General features: G+C 49.2%; 1 protein-coding gene across 1 annotated transcript in view; it reads left to right on the forward strand.

The window, feature by feature from the left end:
• Positions 1–19,407, forward strand: part of STAB1 (stabilin 1) — a 57,590-nt gene that overhangs the window by 33,372 nt on the left and 4,811 nt on the right. The window contains 28 exon segments of the mRNA XM_086619274.1: positions 114–169; positions 172–224; positions 315–392; positions 756–857; positions 1,355–1,462; positions 1,976–2,107; positions 2,296–2,424; positions 3,270–3,326; positions 5,343–5,538; positions 6,004–6,099; positions 7,159–7,204; positions 7,904–7,983; positions 8,867–8,992; positions 9,776–9,849; positions 10,197–10,271; positions 10,880–10,999; positions 12,020–12,103; positions 12,194–12,277; positions 13,200–13,346; positions 13,514–13,651; positions 14,344–14,403; positions 14,509–14,685; positions 15,228–15,314; positions 15,780–15,930; positions 16,107–16,162; positions 16,742–16,967; positions 17,629–17,778; positions 18,649–18,753. Coding sequence (XP_086475400.1) covers positions 114–169; positions 172–224; positions 315–392; positions 756–857; positions 1,355–1,462; positions 1,976–2,107; positions 2,296–2,424; positions 3,270–3,326; positions 5,343–5,538; positions 6,004–6,099; positions 7,159–7,204; positions 7,904–7,983; positions 8,867–8,992; positions 9,776–9,849; positions 10,197–10,271; positions 10,880–10,999; positions 12,020–12,103; positions 12,194–12,277; positions 13,200–13,346; positions 13,514–13,651; positions 14,344–14,403; positions 14,509–14,685; positions 15,228–15,314; positions 15,780–15,930; positions 16,107–16,162; positions 16,742–16,967; positions 17,629–17,778; positions 18,649–18,753 — 2,993 coding nt within the window.

Consider the following 19,407-nt stretch of genomic DNA (forward strand, 5'->3'; position numbering starts at 1 on the left):
ACTTGCTTAACAACTTCATGTGAGAGACATGAATGATGGGTGGTATGGTTTTATCTCCCTGCTATTACAAACACTGCCCCAATCTTTTCTTTACCTGCCTTTGTTCCCTTCAGGGCCCACTTTCTTGAAGGCATCTTCACTGGTGAGAAGCTCAAAAGTATGACAAGCCAGAATTACCCACCCTCAACCCACAGACCAGGTGGCAGATAAACACCAGGAGCGGCGTAAGGGTTTCTTACATAATGCCAGGATCAAATTAAACTGCTTAAGAGCAGTTTCTAATCCTGTTGCTTCTCCCTCTGATACTTTTGCAGGTGTTAACCATCCAGAATGCGAGTATAGTCGTCAGTGACATCCCTGCCAGTAACGGCATTATTCATGTCCTCAGTGAGGTACGTCTGTACACACAATACTGGGAAATGCTGCAGTTGTAGCAACAGGTTTGTGTTGCAGCATCTGTGATGGTGCCAAGGAGGAATGCATGTCTGGACAGTTAGAAAGGGATATAATGGCAAAAATATATTTGGTCATCACGAGGTCCTGACAGATGTTTCCTGTGCAGCAGTGTTTAAAATATTTGTCTCCGGGACAAGCGGGAGGGGAGTTCCTCTTCTCTTGGCTGACAGAAGAAGAGTTAAGGCTACTGCAAAGTGTGTAAAATGAAGGCATTTCTATTGCAAGCAGGGCAGGACTCTAGTGTGATTTCCCACAGAGCCCCTTGCCCAGCTTTGCTTATAAACTTGCTTTTTCCGCAGGTTTTGTTGCCGCCTTCAGGAGATATCCCACCGAGTCCTCCAGGTCTGCAGGAACAGCTCGAGACAGTTGCCTCATTCAGCACATTCAAGGAGTTGCTACAGGTAAGCAGTTGAGGTGTGCACAGTTGTGGTCATCAGAACTGTCTTTTGAGCAAACGTCTACCTTACCCTGTACTGGTGGACCAAAACTTGGACTGCCTGGCGAGAAAAGGGAGACCACCTGTTTCCTACCATTCATGAGGGATCTTCTAGGAAAGCTCTTCTGAGCAGCCAAAGTGTTACATACTTACAGTTAGATCTTTATATTATTGGCATGTTATTACAGTGGAAGACGACATGTCTACTGTAGGTGCTCTCATGCTTCTACAGGGCAGAGAAATCTAGAGGAAAAGGAAGACTTGTTCATAATTGAGAAGCTGCACTTATGTCAGTCTGGGAGGAGGAGCAAGCAGTTAGACATGTGTGACTGAGTGGAAGTTGTATATCCCGTTTCAAGCATTTCCTCTAGCGCTCTTGCCTTTGTAATTGATTTCATGTGTGGTTTGGTTTTTAGTGAGTACAACTGTAATTGCTAATGTTACTGTTCGGATGTTTTTTAGCAATACCAGCTCATAGGAAAAATCGAGTCCTCTGAAAAATATACAGTTTTTGTTCCTGGAAATAATTCCATTGAGGAGTACTGCCATGCTGCCAATGTGACACAGTTGGTAAGCTCACTGCTTGCATACCGTTTGAATATGTATTGCAGTAAGTGCAGAGACACATATACTGCTCGATCTTAAACTTGAGTTCAGTGGATTTGAGCATGGAGAGGAGAAGCATATCTGATGCTAAAAGCTAGGAGAAATGTGGCAGAGAGAAATGAGAAGGTTTCCTGGGGTGTCGCAATGGGATCCGAAAAGAATATTTGGACTCTAAATGTCGATTTCTGAGTAGATTTGAGTGTGGATAGATGGCACAACATGTTACCCTTTCTGGCTGCCTGTGGCATGTCTGTGGCAATTTGAATCTTTTGAAAGGTTCCAAAAAACATTTATGACTTCATCAGTAACACAGTCATCAGATGTGATCAGTCATCTGTGATTGTGAGTTACAGAGCTCTGTGGGGTAAAGTAACTGTTACAGATTGCTTAGGAACTCTTCTCATGCCATACCTTTGACTGAATTATAGTCTAGGAAGTCAAGAGAGTCCTAACACCTGGGTCTTTTTGCGGATTTAGGACAATGAGACAGTGCAGTACCACGTTGTACTGGGAGAGAAGCTCTTGCCCACGGACTTGAGAAGTGGAATCCATAAGAACAGCATGCTAGGGCTCTCCTACTGGCTAATGTTTTATCAAAACAGCACCCAGGTAAGGAGGGATGACTGTTTTGCCATTTGAGTCTCTGACTGGACCTATCGCTTTCTAAGTCTGGTGGCTGGATACACCCATGTCTGTTTTGGACATCCTTACAGTTTATCTACTGTGGCTGTCTGACAAGCAATCCATGCAAAAGGAGTTGAAGGTTATCACCTCAGCCGTTTCCTTCTCCTTTGCAGAAGTTTGTCAATAATATTCTTTTGGATGGAAAATTTCTTGAGACGAAGAATGGCATGCTGATCGGGGTTTCACAGGTCCTCCAGATACAGAAGAATCGTTGCACTGCCAATACCACCACCATACAAAAGGTAATAATGATTACCAAGAAGCTGACCACCATTTCACAGGGTTTCTGCACCTACTGAACCAAACTGATGAATAGCAGAAGACCTACCTTGTCTATTCCACATGAATGAGACAGTAGCTTGTGAATTGACCCCAGATGATCCTCATATGAAATGGGACATCATGGAGACTTGGCACCTCCTAGCCTCAGACTGTACTTCTAATGCAGCAGATCTGCAGCTCATGTGCTATACACAGCTCCCATGCAGATCACGTGCAGTTCACTTGCTGGGGCTCTCTCACAGTGCCAGGGAGGCAGGCTGGTGCAGGGACTCCCAGATGCTCAGCTGTGGAAGGAGATTCCGGCCCAGTTCCTGCATGGCATGACCACAGGCTCTCTCAGGAAATGCTGTGGTCTAGCTGGGAGTCATGGCCAAAGTCCGTCCTGCATGTATCTTGTGGCTCTTGGCCATCTGAAGATTGCAGGGTCAGATTGAGACAGGCTTGCCCTGTTATAGATCAGAAGAAGAGTATTTGCAGCCTTGTGTGAAGGAACTCCAAGCCTGCAGAAAGCCCTGCCCCAGCTGAGAGTCTCAGGAGAGGTGTAACATGAGAGCTCTTCTGGTTTCTTTTGTGGTATGGTCTCTAGAGTGCAGAAATAAGACCTTGTGTGAAGCCTTTGATAGAAGCCAGGACCTGAGCATCATGATTTTTCTTCTTTTGGTGTTTTGAGCCATGGAGATAAATGAATCTTTGTCTTTGTCCCAGCCAGCAGCCTGTACAGCACCATTTGTAATTCAAGATTAGTGTCTTGGTGTGACGTGGGTAGAGGGCACACATGTGACTTGTCCTGTTCTCTGTGCCCTAGTCAAGATGCGGCAAGTGTGAGAAGGGGATCAAGTGTCCTCCCGGATCAGTTCTTGTGGTGAGTCTTTGATTCGTGTGACATCTCACAGCCTGTTTGCAGATAGTGCTTTGATGTCCTTTTATTACTCTATAGATGTCATCTCGATACCTGAAAAAATGCGCCCTTGAGTCCTCTGTGGCTCATTCATTAGCAAGGTTTGTAAGAGAAAGCAGAGGTTTAAGCAGAAAAAAAAACACGTGAACTATGAGGCTCCTTTCAGGGCTGGCACCAGGCTTCGCCTCAATCACAGAAGCCCTTTAGAGCATGCAGTGCAGGAAGTTTCCCCTCTTACCTGGAAAAAAGAGATATCTTTTACTCTTTTGACATTATCATCAAGGAAATCCAGTTTAAGGGTGCCAATAGCGATTTCCCAGTGTGGACTGTTGATGTATTCACACATAGGGGCTGGTTGTGCCTGCAGCCTGTTTGTGAGTGAGTGACAAACCTTTCCAGAGAGGAAAATAACTGAACATTTCATCTCCATGCTGGCTATGAATTGCCTAGCAGCCACATCTGTCTTCTTAAGCTTCGTTACTTTACTCTGTGCCAAACATTTTCCAATTGCTTTTTCCCAGTATTCATACTGACATGTATACCAGGAATTTGGCAGGTAACAAAATAGACTATGTGTGGTGACCTCACATCTAGAGATGCCTCATTGGTCTCAGCTCTGGGAAGTCCAAATTTTTAGGGCTGTTCCTATAGGATAAAAAGCATTATTCCTCGGTTAGGCAAGAACACCACTGTATGCACCAAAATGTACAATCTGTTTGTCTAAATATTGTAATATATTCTATCTGCATCTATGTTAATAATATCTGCAGGAATTTCCGGGAAGCAAGAATCTCGCTCGCTGTGAATTACGCTCTGGGGATACAGGAATACTTGGCTGCCACTTCACCTGCGCAAAAGTTTCTCTGGTAAGAAGAACATTTGCTTCGGATTCATTTTGACAAAAGTAAGATGGATATTACAAACACAGCCTATGCTGAAGTCCTGGCTGTATTTGTGCCGTTGCGTATCTGAGATTGGGCTCGTCTGGGAGTCGCTCTCCATCCTGGAGGTAAAGGGCACTGGAGAGAAAATGAACCTGCAGAAATGCCTGCACAGTGATGGACTGTGGTCTGCTGCTTTGGGATTTGTCCTGCAGAGGAAGAGAGGAGTTGAATGTTTGTAGTCTGGTTTCCTGAGGAAATGAGACATGAATGATGGTATTTTGCTTGTGCATATGCCTTCCCGAATAACTGATGACTAATTGGAGCCAAACCAAAGGGAGGAGCAGAAGGTCTCGCAGCTATTGTGTCCCCTACCAGTTTTGTAAAAATGTGTGGCTGGGAGAACACACTTGCAGAGGAAATGGTAAAAGAAAGACTTGTGTGAATTTGAGCTCTTGTAGGTATTAAAGCATCTTACTGGAAAGTTTAGTGGGAATGGGAGATTGAGGAGAAGGGAGAGAGGGAGTTGGATGTACAGTACTCGCATGCAGAGCTTCAGTCAGCACTTGTATCTCACTGGGCAGTTCTGCATCCCTTCATTAGACCATGTTTCTCTTCATCTGTACTGTTCAGCTCGGTCCCATCATGGTTTCCTCCCTTCATGGGCAGATGCAGAAGGAAGTGAGAGCAGTTAATTCAGACTTCTAAACCAAATCTGCTTCTGGCAGAGCCTCTCTCTGCCTAACAGAGTGTCTTACTGGTGGGACACAGGACACACGAGGGACATAGGCAGCAGATAGGCTGGATGGGCACAGGACTGAACATTTGCATTACCAAACAGCCAGTGTTGCTCAAGGGCAGTGCAGACCTTTACATGAAGCTCTGGGCAACAGAGTAAAAAAAAAATAAAAGTAGTAAACCCCATAAAACCCCGTTTTATGGGGTTTACTACATCCTACCTGCACACATCTGGCCCTTTCATCCGTTGTCAGAAATTACGGCTATCACATACTTAAAGGAATAGAGTAGCTTCCACAGTAAAGCTGTACTTCGTGCTGCACAAGACAGCTCATCTCAACTTGTTTTTGTTACTCTCCAGAGGTCCATCTGCTGCCCCGGCTACTACGGACACATGTGTGAGATGTGCCCCGGGAACCCAGGCCAGTGGTGCTCTGGGAACGGGGAATGCCAGGACGGCATCGAGGGCAGCGGAGAGTGCCGGTGCCTGGAGGGTTTCCACGGCACTGCCTGTGAAATGTGTGAAGTGGGCCGATACGGAGCTGACTGCAAATCAGGTGACACTGATGGCTATTGCAGCTTGTCTACCACCCTGCTGGCAAGGGGAGAAAAGTGACCACGTCTCAGCTCTTGGGAGGGATGGTGGGAGGGAAGAAATGTCCCAGAGCCTCTGAGACAGGCGAACAGCTGGCAGGTCATTGAGAGAGGGACAGTGGGAGTGAGCACTTGTGGTCAGCCGGAGGAGTGGCCCCATTTTTCATCCTCAAACCAAGGCATGGCTGGCTGTGCTATGCCACTCATCCTGCTGACACCCAAACTGCAGAAAGAGGAGGCAGGTGGTCTGTTCCTGGGCTTTTTGGCCTGGTAGCAAGGGGTACAAGAGCTGATACTCCTGTGACATTTTCTTTATGGCAGTTTGATGTGTTGGATTAGGAACAGAGCAGCCACTGAAATGGCAGCAAGACTCTGCTTGTGGTACCTGGTTGGTGTGACAGTGATGAGTGTTTATGTTTCGCTTGCAGAATGTGCCTGCGACAACGGCATATGTAACGATGGGCTGCAAGGGGACGGGAGCTGCGAGTGTTTCCCAGGGTGGAAGGGCCCTACCTGCCGAGAAAGTACGTGAGTGTGAAGGGGCCTATGGAGTAGTATTGCCTTTTTGGCAGAGAAACCTGCGTGATCCTCTTTAGTTGCCAAAGCAATTTGGTTGTAGCTGAGCAGGGTGACCACAGTCATGTGTACTTTGCATCCCCCTGAAAGCTTATCAGACTGTGCTAGCTTATTCCTGGACACAAGCTACATTTGCAGACTGACTTCCCCTTAAGCACATGAGCCCTCCAGTTATTTGGGTGAGACTCCTACAGAGGAAAGCATGTCCCCTGCTTCCATCTCCACCGAGATTTGAGGCACCTCAAAAACAGCCCCTTGCCCTGGGAGGGAGAGATGGAATCTGCCAGCCAGATTGGGTTGACCATGTTGCTTGCTAAGAAGGTGGCAGGGCTTGATTTGAAGCCTCGAAAGGGCCCCAATTTGTCTGCTGAGCTGCTTTTTCTGCTCACAGATCCATTGATTTAGGTGAGCTCAGGCCATGGTCTGCAGTTCTCAATAGATCTGTCACTGTGTGTCAAAGTAATATGTTGAAGATGGTTGTTCCTGGGATTTGGGGTGGGGAGGAACCTGAGCTTCCAAATACTTCGGGATTTTAAAGGTTTGCACACAAAGATTGATTTTGTACTGAAGTCAAATGTTTTTGGGGCATTTAGAAATGGAAATTGAGTGGAGCTGTACTATCTAGTGTAAATGTAAAGCATGAAAAAGTTCATCTTCTTGCTTCGAAAGGGGCAAAGCCAAATGACCCTGCATGTCTGGATTAATGAGGTTTCTGTCCTTGTTTCATTCCTAGCAGTGTGGAGGTCATGCAGATAGGATCAAAATGAACTGTTAGTTCAGGCAGAGAACATCGAATTCACTCCACTGCAAAGTGCCAAAACATAAATCCCGTTAGGTTTTCCTGCTCCCACATAGGACAGGAGACTTTTCATACTGCTGGTGTGTCCCATCATCAGTCAGGGCACCACAAGCGTGGCAGTTTACAGGGTCCTTTATTCTAGATGGCAGAAATGGCCCCAGCAAGTGCTAAATTGAAAATGTCGTCACTTTTGTTTCTTCTTTTGCAGGAATCGAGACCGACTTATGCAATAACACTTGCCATCAAATGGCCAAGTAAGTACAGACAAGGGGCTGGGTCTTTCCAAGAAAGCCACGTGTGTTTGTATGAGTTTTACATAGAGGTGATTCTGTGTTTAGGGCTTTGCAGAGGGCTGAGAGAAGGTGCCCGCTCATTAAAGATACATAAATGTCAATTCCATCCTGGGACCTCTCTAAGCTAAGCTGCATCCTGTTTCCCCAAGGATTTTGTCTCTCTGAGTATAAATCCTTTCCCAGTTCCTCTGCATGTGTGGATGGGAGAAAGCAGAGACTCCAAGGTATTTCAAGTCTGGCCTTACTCATGGAGCAAATCAACCAGCCGTTTACAAGCCCTTTCTGCCTTGCCTGCCCACACCAAGGAATAAAATAGGCTGATGGGCTGTGATGACTCCTTCTTGCTGCCTTCTCCTTCTGTTATCTGGTCTGCTATTTTGTGGTACCAGGACCCAGCCATCTCCGATGTATCATGCAGAAGCACATGGGCATGGTGAAGGTGTACTGGACAAGGTGTGGAGCCTGTGCCTAGATGCCAGCTCCTGGCCAGTGCAACCTGAGTATTTGGTGCTGTGAAGAAACACACCACAACTTCAGGCATGCTCCTCATGTGGTCACTGTGGTCTCTAACTTGTACATGCCAGACTTCTATAGTGCTTCCCACTGACCAAGCAAATGAGCAGGTATCATCAGTGATTGTTTATCCTTTTCTTGTTTCAGCTGCCTCAATAGCTCTGCAGATTCTTCACCTACGTGCTCTTGCTCTGCTGGATACACAGGGAATGGGACCCATTGCACAGGTATGTCCAGCAAGGGTGGGCAAGATTGAAGGCTTGCAGACATCTGTTGAGGCTATGCAAAGACAACGGTTTTGTTTGTGAAATAAATGGCATGATGCTGCCAAAGGAAAGATCATTCAAATCCTTTTCTTCTCAGCCATCCACCATGACCTCTGCCGTGCTTTGGTAGAGAGGTTTTCCAGTCTGGAGCTTTACATGTTCTTATTGCTTGTGGAGAGAGATGCACATGAATGGGTTGTATTAGTTTTGATATCACAGTAGTGGTGGCAAAGATAACAATTTTGGCCATGAATCCCTGGAATATAGATGCTTCAATTCCCTAGAATTTTGTGCTCGTCCTATTTGCTGGCCATGCCAAAATCAGGTAGAAGCAGTGCAGCAGTTATGCCAACATGAGGTAGGATTTCAGGATACTGCTCTAGAGCTACATATAAACCTGGTCTATGTCAAAAGCAAACAGACAAGGAAAAAAAAACACTCAGAGTGATAAAATTGTAAAAGTCAAAACACTGGTAGACATCACAGTTTCTTTTCAGTATTGCCCTTGTTTGAAAATGAGGGGAGAAGCCAAAAAAAATATTTATGTTGTGCAGGAAAATATTTTTGTGTGTGTGTCTAACCATTAGTCCTCAGTGAGCAAATGCTGTGATGGAAAGACTTCTCAGTCCAATTTAGGGGTTACTTAAGCTCAGCATGACTCATAGACTGGCCTCTCTCAGATATGGATGAGGCCCCATGTCTTTAAAGAACCTACAGTTTCGTCAAGAAACAAAGGGATTCAATAAGATGATGTGATTTTTGTTAAGATGGATGATCATTCTGGCACAGTTTGGCTTTCCTAGATGCTTTGAGCTGATTCAGCCCTTCTTGTTTGTGGTCACAGAAATAGATCCGTGCACTCTCAATCATGGTGGCTGCTCCGTACATGCTGTGTGTACTAAGGTGTCCCCAGGAGAGAGAACCTGTGTTTGTAAGGAAGGCTACGCTGGAGACGGGACACTCTGCATGGGTGAGTGCTCAGTGCTTGTTTTGGTGCTAGTGGAGAGGCATCATCCATGCAAAAGGAAATTTCAGACTAAAAGCATTAAAATTTCAGGTTAAAGTGTTGAATGACTCAATTCTACTTTCACTTTGTTCATGCAGTGATTATTGCAAAGCAAGGAAATGCTGGCTGGTCTTGTTTCAGCTGTCTTTCTGCTTTTTGTGGAGGCGTACGCACACATGCGTGTACGTGTGTACGTACATACCTGTAGGTATGTGCTCAGCGTTCTCCCAAGTCATTAGTGAAGTGGTCATCACTGTCCCAGCACAGTGCCACCCGAAACTGGGCAGAGAGCACACACTGCCCTTGGCACCTGTTTCACTGGATGGCCTCAGACCAGTGTTTTGATCTCAAACCTAAACAACCCTGAGAGGCTTCTTGCCCTGGTGCATGTTGTGGAGAGGTCCAGAGGCAGAAGGTGAGGGCAGTCTTCCACAGTGGTGCTCTGAGATAAGCATGGAGCTGTGGGAGAGTCCGGTCCTCTCATATCCTTTAAAACACACCCAGGCAGACGTGGGATTTTCTGTGGGCAGATTTATCTCAACTCAGAGACTCACATGTAGCAGGAGTAGAACTTCCAACTTGCAGTTCTTCCCCATTCCTTTACTATCACAAGTCAGTTTTCCGCCAAGATGTTTCCAAAGCTAGGAAGATCCTCCCTGTTGCTTTCCCAATACCTCTTTGTGTCACCAATTCCCTGCTGTTTTGAGCAGTCCCCAGCAATAATGTGGCCTTACTGTTTTGCTGCAGAAATTGATCTCTGTCTCGAAAGCAACGGGGGCTGCCATACCAACGCAGAGTGCGTTAAAACAGGCCCAAGGAAGGTGAGCAAGATGGGTGTCGGGGCAACGTTATTATGGAGGTTGTCACAGCTGTATAGTTCTCTCAAGACAAACCTTTCCATCGCAGTGCTCTGCTTGTGCTTATTATCTTCCACATAGAAGAGTTGCCCAGAAAGGGCATGAAAAGATTGCTGTTTCCTTGAAAGTAGATGCTTTCTGTTGGCCAGAGGCTGGAGGCAGTCTCAAGTTATATTTGTTGGTGACACAAGCATGGTTATTCACGAAGTGTGCGATGGATGCTATACCACATGCTTTCCATCCAGCCCAGCCATCACGTGTTTTTCTTTATTGGGTCCAAGTTTCAGACTGAGCACCTGTTCTCTCTCCAGGTTGCCTGCAACTGTCTTCCTGGTTACAGCGGGGATGGTGTGAGCCAGTGCAACCCCATCAACTTGTGTGAAAAGGTATGTCTACATTTTGCTGTTACCAGCGGTGAACGCCGCAGACTTGAGGCGTCCCTTTCTCCCAACAGTTAACAGCAAGAACAGGATTAGCCTGCTTGTTTAGAACTGGCTGTCTTGCCTTTTCACATAACAAAAGGATTTCCTGGGGTGTTTAGTTTCTGTTACACCTCACAATGACCTGCAAGTATCTCACCCACCTGGCACTCACCCTCTCTCTTGTGGGAGGAGCAGTGTGGAAACTGTGACATAGGGTTGGAGGCATGTGGGCTTGTTTCTCTGCATCTATTTTGTGTGAAACATGCTCAAAAGCTTAAAAGTAATCTGTGCTCACGGCATTGCTGCCATGTCAAAATCTCCCTCTGAGTCATGGCATGGTTTTGTCATCACTGAGGGTTCCAAAGTAAGGTGCAAAGGTTTTGTTTCAAAGTAGGATTTGGTGCTGAAAAGCCCTTGAGGATTTGGGTGAAGTTTATTCTAAGGCACTAGACAGATGGGAGGAATGGTTTCCTTCCCGCTGGGCTGGATGTAGTTAGCAGCTCCCACATGCAAGTGGCTACTCAAATTGTTGGTGATGCCCCTCCATGCAAGCCTTTCACTTCTCTTGCTAGAACAACGGAGGCTGTAGCCCATTTGGGCTCTGCAAGTACACAGGCCCTGGCACTCGAAACTGCTCCTGCTCTTGGCACAGCATTGGAGATGGCTTCACCTGCCATGGCAAAGTGTATCAGGTGAGAAGCATGCACAGCTTCTTTTGCGTTCAGGCCTTCTGCCCTGCAGCAAACCACTCCCTCCCCTCCAAGTGTCAGCTGCAGGTGAGCAGATCTGTAGTGTCATATCGACACGTGTGGTGTAGGAGTAGAGACAGGTGCTTTGAGGCAAGCTATCCATAAATTGTTGGTGTGTTTGGCATGCCAGCTCGGGGAGAGAATCACAGTGAAGTGACCATGCTCCAAAGGGAGCTGCAATGTGAACACTCTGCTGCTCTGTTGGCAGCATTGGCCATACCTCCAGGGAGCCGTTTTCTTAATATGACAAGCAAATGGGAGTATTTTTTTTTTTTTTTCCCTGAGGAAACCCACTTTTTGCAGTCTGTGTGATCAAGGTAGGTGTTCCCTGTGGCCATGCCAGGACTTGGAATTCAGTCTGGAGGGCAGCAATCTGTCTCCAGCTCTGTTGCCAATTGAACAGCTGTGCTTGGGCAAACTGGTGATCTTTTCTGTTAGTGACGAATAAAAGCTGTCATGCCCACAGCAGAGCCAGGAGGAAAGAGATGGACTCAGTTTTGTGCTTCTGCTCTTACTGAAAGTTAGTGTGGTAAGGAGAGGGAGTTTGCTGTGCCAAGCCCACGTCTGCCACTCTGGACAGCATCCCAGAACGGATAGTGGCAGCACAGCGAGGTTAAAGCAGATGTTTTGTGAAACTCCTGAGGTGTCCCAAGAGCACAGGGGCAGTTAAACCTGTGAGACAGCTGCTGCAGAAGCAGCCAGCTTTCATCTCTGCTCCGTCTTGCAGCATCTGCGATGCGAATGGTCCAGGCAGAGGTCACTGTCTACTTTTGTAACCTCCACGTCACCCGTGCCCACAGCACTGGCAAGGGCAGGAGGGAAAGATCCCTATGGTGTGTCAGGAGAACCGGTGTCTCACTGGGATGGGAGTGTCCTGGAGTGGAAAGAACAGGTCACCATGCTGGCTGGCCAGGAGCAAGTGGAAGGGACTCTGCTAACGCCAACTGTTTCTTTTTGTTTAAGGAGCTCGGAAGGATCGAAGACGCATCCATGTTCTATAAGATGATACTGGTTGGTGACAAACAGCTTTGTCCTTGTCTCTACATAGTAAATCCCACTTAGGGTTTTCTGCAAAGGGTCCTGCTAACTGGAACTGTGTTGTCTGTTTCCCTTCCAACAAATGCTCTTCTACCACAGGTGGAAAACATCAAGGAGCTCAGTGGGACAGGGCCTTTCACTGTCTTTGTCCCACGGACAGATTTCATAGGAAACACCACAGTGGTAAGCGTCCTCCCATCCCAAGTGCTGTCAGGTGTTTGGCAAGCTCCAGGTGTCCAATGTCTCCTCTGGGGCTGTTCTGCCCAGTGGATTGAAGCAAAGGGGCTGCACTGCAGAGGGTTAAAGGCATCTCCCATTCTCCATCAGTGTATAAGCAAAGGTTTGGATGCCAGCTCACTACAGAGACAATCTGGACAGGCACAGACATGGCTTCTGTTGTAAGGAAACCCTTTCTGGAGCCCCTGCCTCGTGGTCCTCAGAGGCACTGTGCCAAATCAGTGATGCATGGTGACTTTCGTTACTCATGGCTGTTAGGGACTGGTAACAGCCAGGCTTCATGGCGTCAGCGATGAAGACTTCTTATTCTTGATCTGTGCCCCAGGTCCTGCCATTCTGCCTCCACTGGTCCCTTCCTTCTCGTCCCAATAAGAGGGATGTCTGCGGCAAGTGGAGACATGAGGGAGAAGAGATCCCTATTCATGAACCTGTGAGCCAGACAGGTTCTTGACCAACAGCTTTCTGGCGCTGGTGTAATGGAAGATCCTAATACCATCGCTCACAAGTCCTGTTGTGCAGCTTCACACCGCTAGTCCCAACCTTCTTCCCATGCCCCGCCCCTGCCATCCACCCAGTAAAGGAACAATTCCCAATGACCACATATCCCAGGTGTCACATCCTCAAGGCCAATGTCATCGTTTTTCCTCCATCAAGGGACCTAAATGCTGGTTTTGCCAAGCTGATTGAAATTCCCCAAAGCTCTCAAATGGTTTTGTGCATTCACTGCATTTGGAGGGGGACACTGGCTTTCCTGCAGAGATGGGTCAGAGGGGGCTTGGGCAATCCAGGTCTCCCTCATCGGGTCTGGAGGCTCCGCCACAAGGCAAAGTGCTTCCAGTGTGATCTCATTCTTGTTTTCTCTCTGTAGTTTGAAGACTGGAGGAGCAGAGGTTTCCTCCGGGACCTACTTCGCTACCACATGGTGGGTTGCCAGAAATTGCTGTCCAGTGACCTGGAAGCCCAGGAGTCCTTTACATCTTTATCTGGCCACAAAATAAAGATCACAGTGAAAGAGGTAGTTCTCTGCTACAATACCCTTCCCTGTCCCACTTGTCAGGATGTCACTTTTGCTGTCATTTGAAGACCACTGTGGTTGTGGCAAGTGACTTGCCTAGGACCCGCAGATGGCTTATAGGGCAGTGCTGTGGATGGTAATACCTCATCGCATCCCTTCTCTCTCAGAATAGCATCTATCTCAATGAGGACGCCAAAGTGGTCATGAGTGACATCATTGGCGTGAACGGGGTCATTCATTTCATCAACAAGATCCTCATTCCAAATGAGCTGGTGGACCATAACATTTCTTCAGAGATCTCACAGGTAAGGCTGGAGTAGTGACTGTGCCCTGATGACTGCCATGATGAGGACAGGGCTAGGATCCTTCTCCCAACTGCTCTGATAGTGCTGTCCCTGATCAGCCCTCCACCCGCACCCTCAGCCCAAGGCTGCGTAAGATGCTCTTGCTCCCTGTTCCTAGCTGTGTAGGGCATGTCTGAGAGCACGGATTTGGCTTGTGAAGGTGAAATTGCTACGCATTTGTGGCGTAGCAATATTTGGGACCAGAGTTGTGATTCATCACTAGGGAAACAACGGTACTGGATGTAGGCAGAGGGATCATGTCCCATGCCAACCATCACACTCCGTTATCCAACACAGAGCAGTCTGCAGTGTGAGATTGACAATGTCTTTCTGGTACTCCTGAAACAAGCACTAGGAACCTATAGCTCCTGCATCTTACAGTAAATAATGCATTTTCTGTACAGCACAACAGAGTGCTGAAATTCATCCCAGTTCTTGCCATAGCAGCATCTACCCAGGATGAATTAGCAAAGTGGTGGCTGCTGAATGCCAGCACTCACCAGGCCAAATCCATCGGCATGATGATGACAGAAATAAACTTGTTGTGGTTAGCTACTGTAGCTGTTAACTGCCTGGTTTCTCCACTGCATTGCTGCTGCAGGTCCTGGAGGGAGACCTCTTAGCAACAGTTGTTTGCTTTCTTCCCTCTGCAGCAAAATATCACGGAAGTGGCAGAAGCCTTTGGATACACCATTTATAGCAAGCTGCTGCAGGTGAGCGACCAGACCGCTGCTGCTTTGTGGGGAGCTGGTGTCTACATGTGCGTGTTCAGTTTTGGCTTGTGGCTTTTTCTTCGTATCCCCTCTTATCTTGGACAGGATGCGGAGCTGCTTCCATTGATTAGTGACCCCCTGCATAGACCCTTCACCATGCTGTGGCCCACAGATGCTGCGTTTAATGTCCTCCCGGAGGAAAGGCAGAAGTGGCTGTACCGCAGAGAGCATCGGGACGTGCTGGCCTCTTACCTCAAAGCACACATGATCAGGGACATGAAGGTAAATGTCACAACAAACAGGCTCCTACCTCCTGAGGCCACACGTGGTGCCACCACCTGCCTATGGTTATGCCAGAGCGACCTTGCCCAATGGTTTTCTGCTGTAGAACACACAGCATATTAGTTGTCTTGAGAAGACCCAAAACTGTTTGAGTGTTTGAGGCAACTACTGCTTCATCATGAACCTCTGGTGCACTGTGGCTGAAGCCTTCTGTCATCAGCTCCTTGGGGAGGCCACATCACCCGCAGAGCGTCAACGCAAGGCTCACAAACATGCTTTTGTCTACTGGGATGATGAACAAGGGAAGAGTCCAGCTGAGCAAAACCAGGGGCTGCTTGCACACACTGGCCTCTTACTGTTCAGGAATCTAGGACTAACCCAGCATAGTTCCACCCCCACTGGCTTCACGTGCTGCCATGTCCCACCCCCTCTCACTGTGTCTGTTGAACCCTGTCCTCACCGGGCAGCATCCTGTTAGAAGCATGAAGGAACATGCCAGTTTTGCCAGTCTCTGCCTTCATATTCTCCTTTTTCCCTCTTAGATTGTTGCTGGTAACGTGCCCCAAGTCAAATCCATACGGACCATGCATGGCTCCACCATCTCATTCAGCTGCAGCAAAACCCACGTGGTAAGATGCTGGGCTCTGCTTTCCACTGAGCAAGTGGTGTCCCTGGGCATAGCTATGGGGCAACTGATGCTCCATGTGGGTCACCGGCAGGAAGTGAACACAGAGTTGGGGTGCTGGCAGGTTGAGACATCCCATTCCCCTGGCTACAGCTGAGCCCTTAGAGAGACTTGAGACTCTGTGGCCAGCTGGCAGGAAAGTGCAAAGGCATGTGGTACCTGGACATGCCCTTCCCAATGACCAGGTTGCGGAGCCAACTGTATGGTACCATGACCTTTACAGAGCATGTGTTGCATGGACAGAGGCTGTTTGTTAGGAGAGATGGACATGAAAAGTGGCAATTGGGAAGGGTGGTCAAGGACACAAGAAGTGCTTGAGAAGTCATGACAGCCAAAAGGACAACCTTTGGGTGGTGCAGCCAGGATGGAAGATGTGCTGGGATCACAAGTTGCTTTCTTCCTCTGGTAGGGAGAGCTTCTGGTGGGAAACGGCGATGCCACCATCATTCAAAGGCACATGGAATTCAATGGGGGCATTGCTTATGGCATCAATAGGCTGTTGGAGCCACCGGATCTGGGTTCTCGGTGTGATGAGTTCACCTTTGTTGAGCTGCAGGTGAGCACTTACAATGAGGCCATTGAGGATCTGTGCCATCTGTTGAGCCCCATGCCTGGGACGAGGGATGTTGGGAGGGCTTGCTGCTCTTCCTCAGCAAAGTGCCAAGCAGCTGAGAGAGGCAGAAGCACATACTGAGTTGTTGTGAGGTTTCTTTCTCCCTTCCACAGGGATCTACAGAGAGCTGCGGACTCTGTGGCTTCGAGCCACCCTGCCCTCCTGGCTCCATTCAACGGGTAAAGCTCACAGCTTTGTCACCAAGGAGGCCTGTTAGGGGGCTGATGATAATACCCACACGCCCCTCGTGTTTTAGCAGCAAAATGAAGGCACATCTGCACCTGGCGAGTCCTTGGACTCGGTCGCACTGTCCATGCCTTGCCCTAAGTCACACTGTCCTGCAGGGCAGGAGCTGGGCTGAGCAACATGGGGGCAGGGACTGCAATGGTCTTTACTTGGTCAATCCCCACATGGGTGACAGTGGCTGCAGGGGTCCCTGCAGCAGCACTGGGGGCTTCTCTGGGGACTTTAGAGCAAAAGAGCTTGGCCTGGCCGCTGGAGATGGACCAGGGATCAGATGGTGCTCAGCCTTGGGGGGCAGTGGTTCTACCCCACTCTCACTGCATCACCCGTTGTCTCTCTGCCAGGCTTCTGGCATGTCCGTGAGGTACATCTGTGGCTTCTCTGTCACCAAGCCCATTGCATGTGAGGAAGCCTCTCTTACTTGTCATAAAACTGAATGAGTGGCACAAGAAATGTTAAGGTGAGACGTCAGTGACCAATGTGGAAAACTCTGTGTTTTGCCTGTTTCCTCGCAGGGGGAAACCAGGCGCTGCTACTATTACAGAAACCAGCTGTTGAGAAACACTTTTCTGTTTCGCCGCAACTCCCTGTTGCGGCCGTCCTGGCCACCCTCCCCGTGGGACCACTTCAGAAGACACTTCTCTTCCAGGGAGCCTCTGAAACGAGGCTGCAAGAGGATCTGTGTTTCCAACCAGTGGGTCCCGCAGTGCTGCGCGAACCACTACGGCCGAGACTGTCGAGGTAAGGAGCCACGCGAGCCTTTCCTGCCCCAGCCCTTTCTCTTGGGAGAAGGTGGCATTATCAGTTCACGGACATCTGTGTCTATGAATGTGCTTCCCTGGAGAAGGGTGGGAAAAACCCCTGGCAAGGAGCCACAGTCTGTGGAGGGTGCAGGGAACAGTCCCCTGGGAGTGCATGTGGATGGTATCGTAACAGGGAATTCCCTTTCTTTGGAGAAATCTTGGAGAACCCAGGGCACGGGGCTGCTAGGGGCAGCTGCCAGACATGTCACTCACCCGTAGATGTTGCCAATGCTCAACCATTCCCTGGTGTCTGCCCTCTGTGCTTTGTGCATGGGCAGCTTTCACGCCCACAGATGAGTCTGCTGCCAGGTTAGCGTGGGGCAGGCCAGCACAGACTCAACACATGGCAGCAGAGGATCTTCCCAGGCAGGGGAGCTAGGCTGAATTTGTCCCTGTTGCCCCTGTTCTAAGATTTATGTCATGGGATGTCCCTAGCACTCACTTCTCAACCTGCCGAGCAAATTCTGTGGTCCGAGCACCCCATAAGCAGTAGCTCATGTGGCACCTGGTGTGGAGGCTCTGCACGGGGCAGTGGGGGGCTGCTCTGCAGCACAGGGTCACTTTGTCACCGCAGTCTCAGGAAGGTGCCCCATTTGCAGCATGTCCAGGAGGGCTGGAGGCACCGTGTAGTAACCGTGGTACCTGCGACGACAAAATTGGTGGCTCGGGGAGATGCAACTGCAGCCAGGCTTTCATCGGGACCAGCTGTGAGCTGTGTGCACCAGGCAGATATGGGCCAGACTGCCGAGGTAAGGGGAAGCTGTGGGGTGGCAGCAACACAGAGGGTTTGTTGCAGAGGTGGCTGTGGCACATGGTGCCACTTGGAGATGGGGCAGGTGCTGGGCTGACCTCTTTGCAGCCTACAGCGTGAGAATCGGTGCTGCCACATATGCATCAGGCCCCACAACACTCAGGTCAGACCTCTGGGATTGGGAACATCCACCCCTGGGCTCTTGGCTGGACAGCTGTTAATCCAGCTGTAGCTTGAGAAGACTGTGTGGCACGTGCCAGGAGCTGTGGCCAGTACAGCCACGCTGCTGGTGGCCTCACCTCCATGCCGAGGCCTCGGGGTCAAAGACCCCTTCTTGTTTGTCAAGCACGGCTGAGAGCCCCAGTCTGGCAGAAAGTATTAAGATGTATTTTGAGCTGGGGGCCAAATCTGTGAGTTGTGATGAACCTTGTACAGAGAGAGCATCTCCTGGGACATGCTCAGCAGGGACCTGTGCCCCTGTGAGGCAAAGGCAAAGGGAAGGAAAAGGGAGTCTCCCATCCTCCGACCCCAAGCTGGGCCTTATGGGGTCACCAGGAATGCTTTTGATGGCTGTATATTTGCAGGGACTCGGAGTGAAAAAATGCATCTCTAGAAATGCCCAGGGGAGGGAACGATGGGGGCTTGTGGGTGCAGAGAGGCGGCTTCTCCTCCTTGAATGGGGAATGTTGCAGAGGGGTGGCCAGGGCTGGCGGCAGCAGGAAGGGATGAGCACGTACTGCAGTGCCTGCCATCACGCACTGCCCACGCAAGCCACGTTTCTGCCATGCGGCTGTTCCATGGCATGAGCGTGGCCCTTCACTGCCACCAAGGCAGATGCCATGACGGTGTTTTTATCCGTTCCTCACAGAGTGTAACTGTACCAAGAATGGTGTGTGCAACGGAGGACTTCATGGCGATGGCTTCTGCTTCTGTGCCGAGGGCTGGACTGGAGACCGCTGCGAAAACAGACTAGGTAAGGGGCGCTGAGCCCCACCATCTGCGTAGCACCACCCTTGTAGCAGCCTTCCAGTACCTAAAGGGGGCCTACAGGAAAGCTGGAGAGGGGCTTTGGACAAGGGCGTGTAGTGATAGGACAAGGGGCAATGGCTTTAAACTGAAAGAGGGCAGATTTCGATTAGATCTAAGGAAGAAATTTTTCACTCAGAGGGTGGCGAGGCACTGAAACAGGTTGCCCAGAGAAGTTGTGGATGCCCCATCCCTGGAAGTGTTCAAGGCCAGGTTGGATGATCACTTTCCACTGATCCTAGTGGAAAGTGTCTCTGCCCATAGCAGGGGGTTGGAACTAGATGGTCTTTAAGGTCCCTTCCAACCCAAACCATTCTGTGATTCTGATTCTGTTCCCTGAGACCTGGTGCCATACAGCCTTTCCCAATAGCTGGATTGTTCAAGCAGCCAGTCAGAAATGTCTCCAAAAAAAGGAGCTCTCAGTGGTGGGGCTCATCCTAGGATCTGGCCCGTGCTGTTGGAATTTTACAAGGGTTGGGGTGGTGAGGAGGAGGAGGAAGAAAGCTCCACTTGATCGTGAACAAGTCCCTGAGCTCAGAGGTACTCCCAACAAGAGCTTGAAGGCGAGGTGAGGTGTATCTGATGGAGTCACGATCCTCTG

Source organism: Tauraco erythrolophus, chromosome 12 (assembly GCF_009769465.1).
Source record: "Tauraco erythrolophus isolate bTauEry1 chromosome 12, bTauEry1.pri, whole genome shotgun sequence".
NCBI lineage: Eukaryota > Metazoa > Chordata > Aves > Musophagiformes > Musophagidae > Tauraco > Tauraco erythrolophus.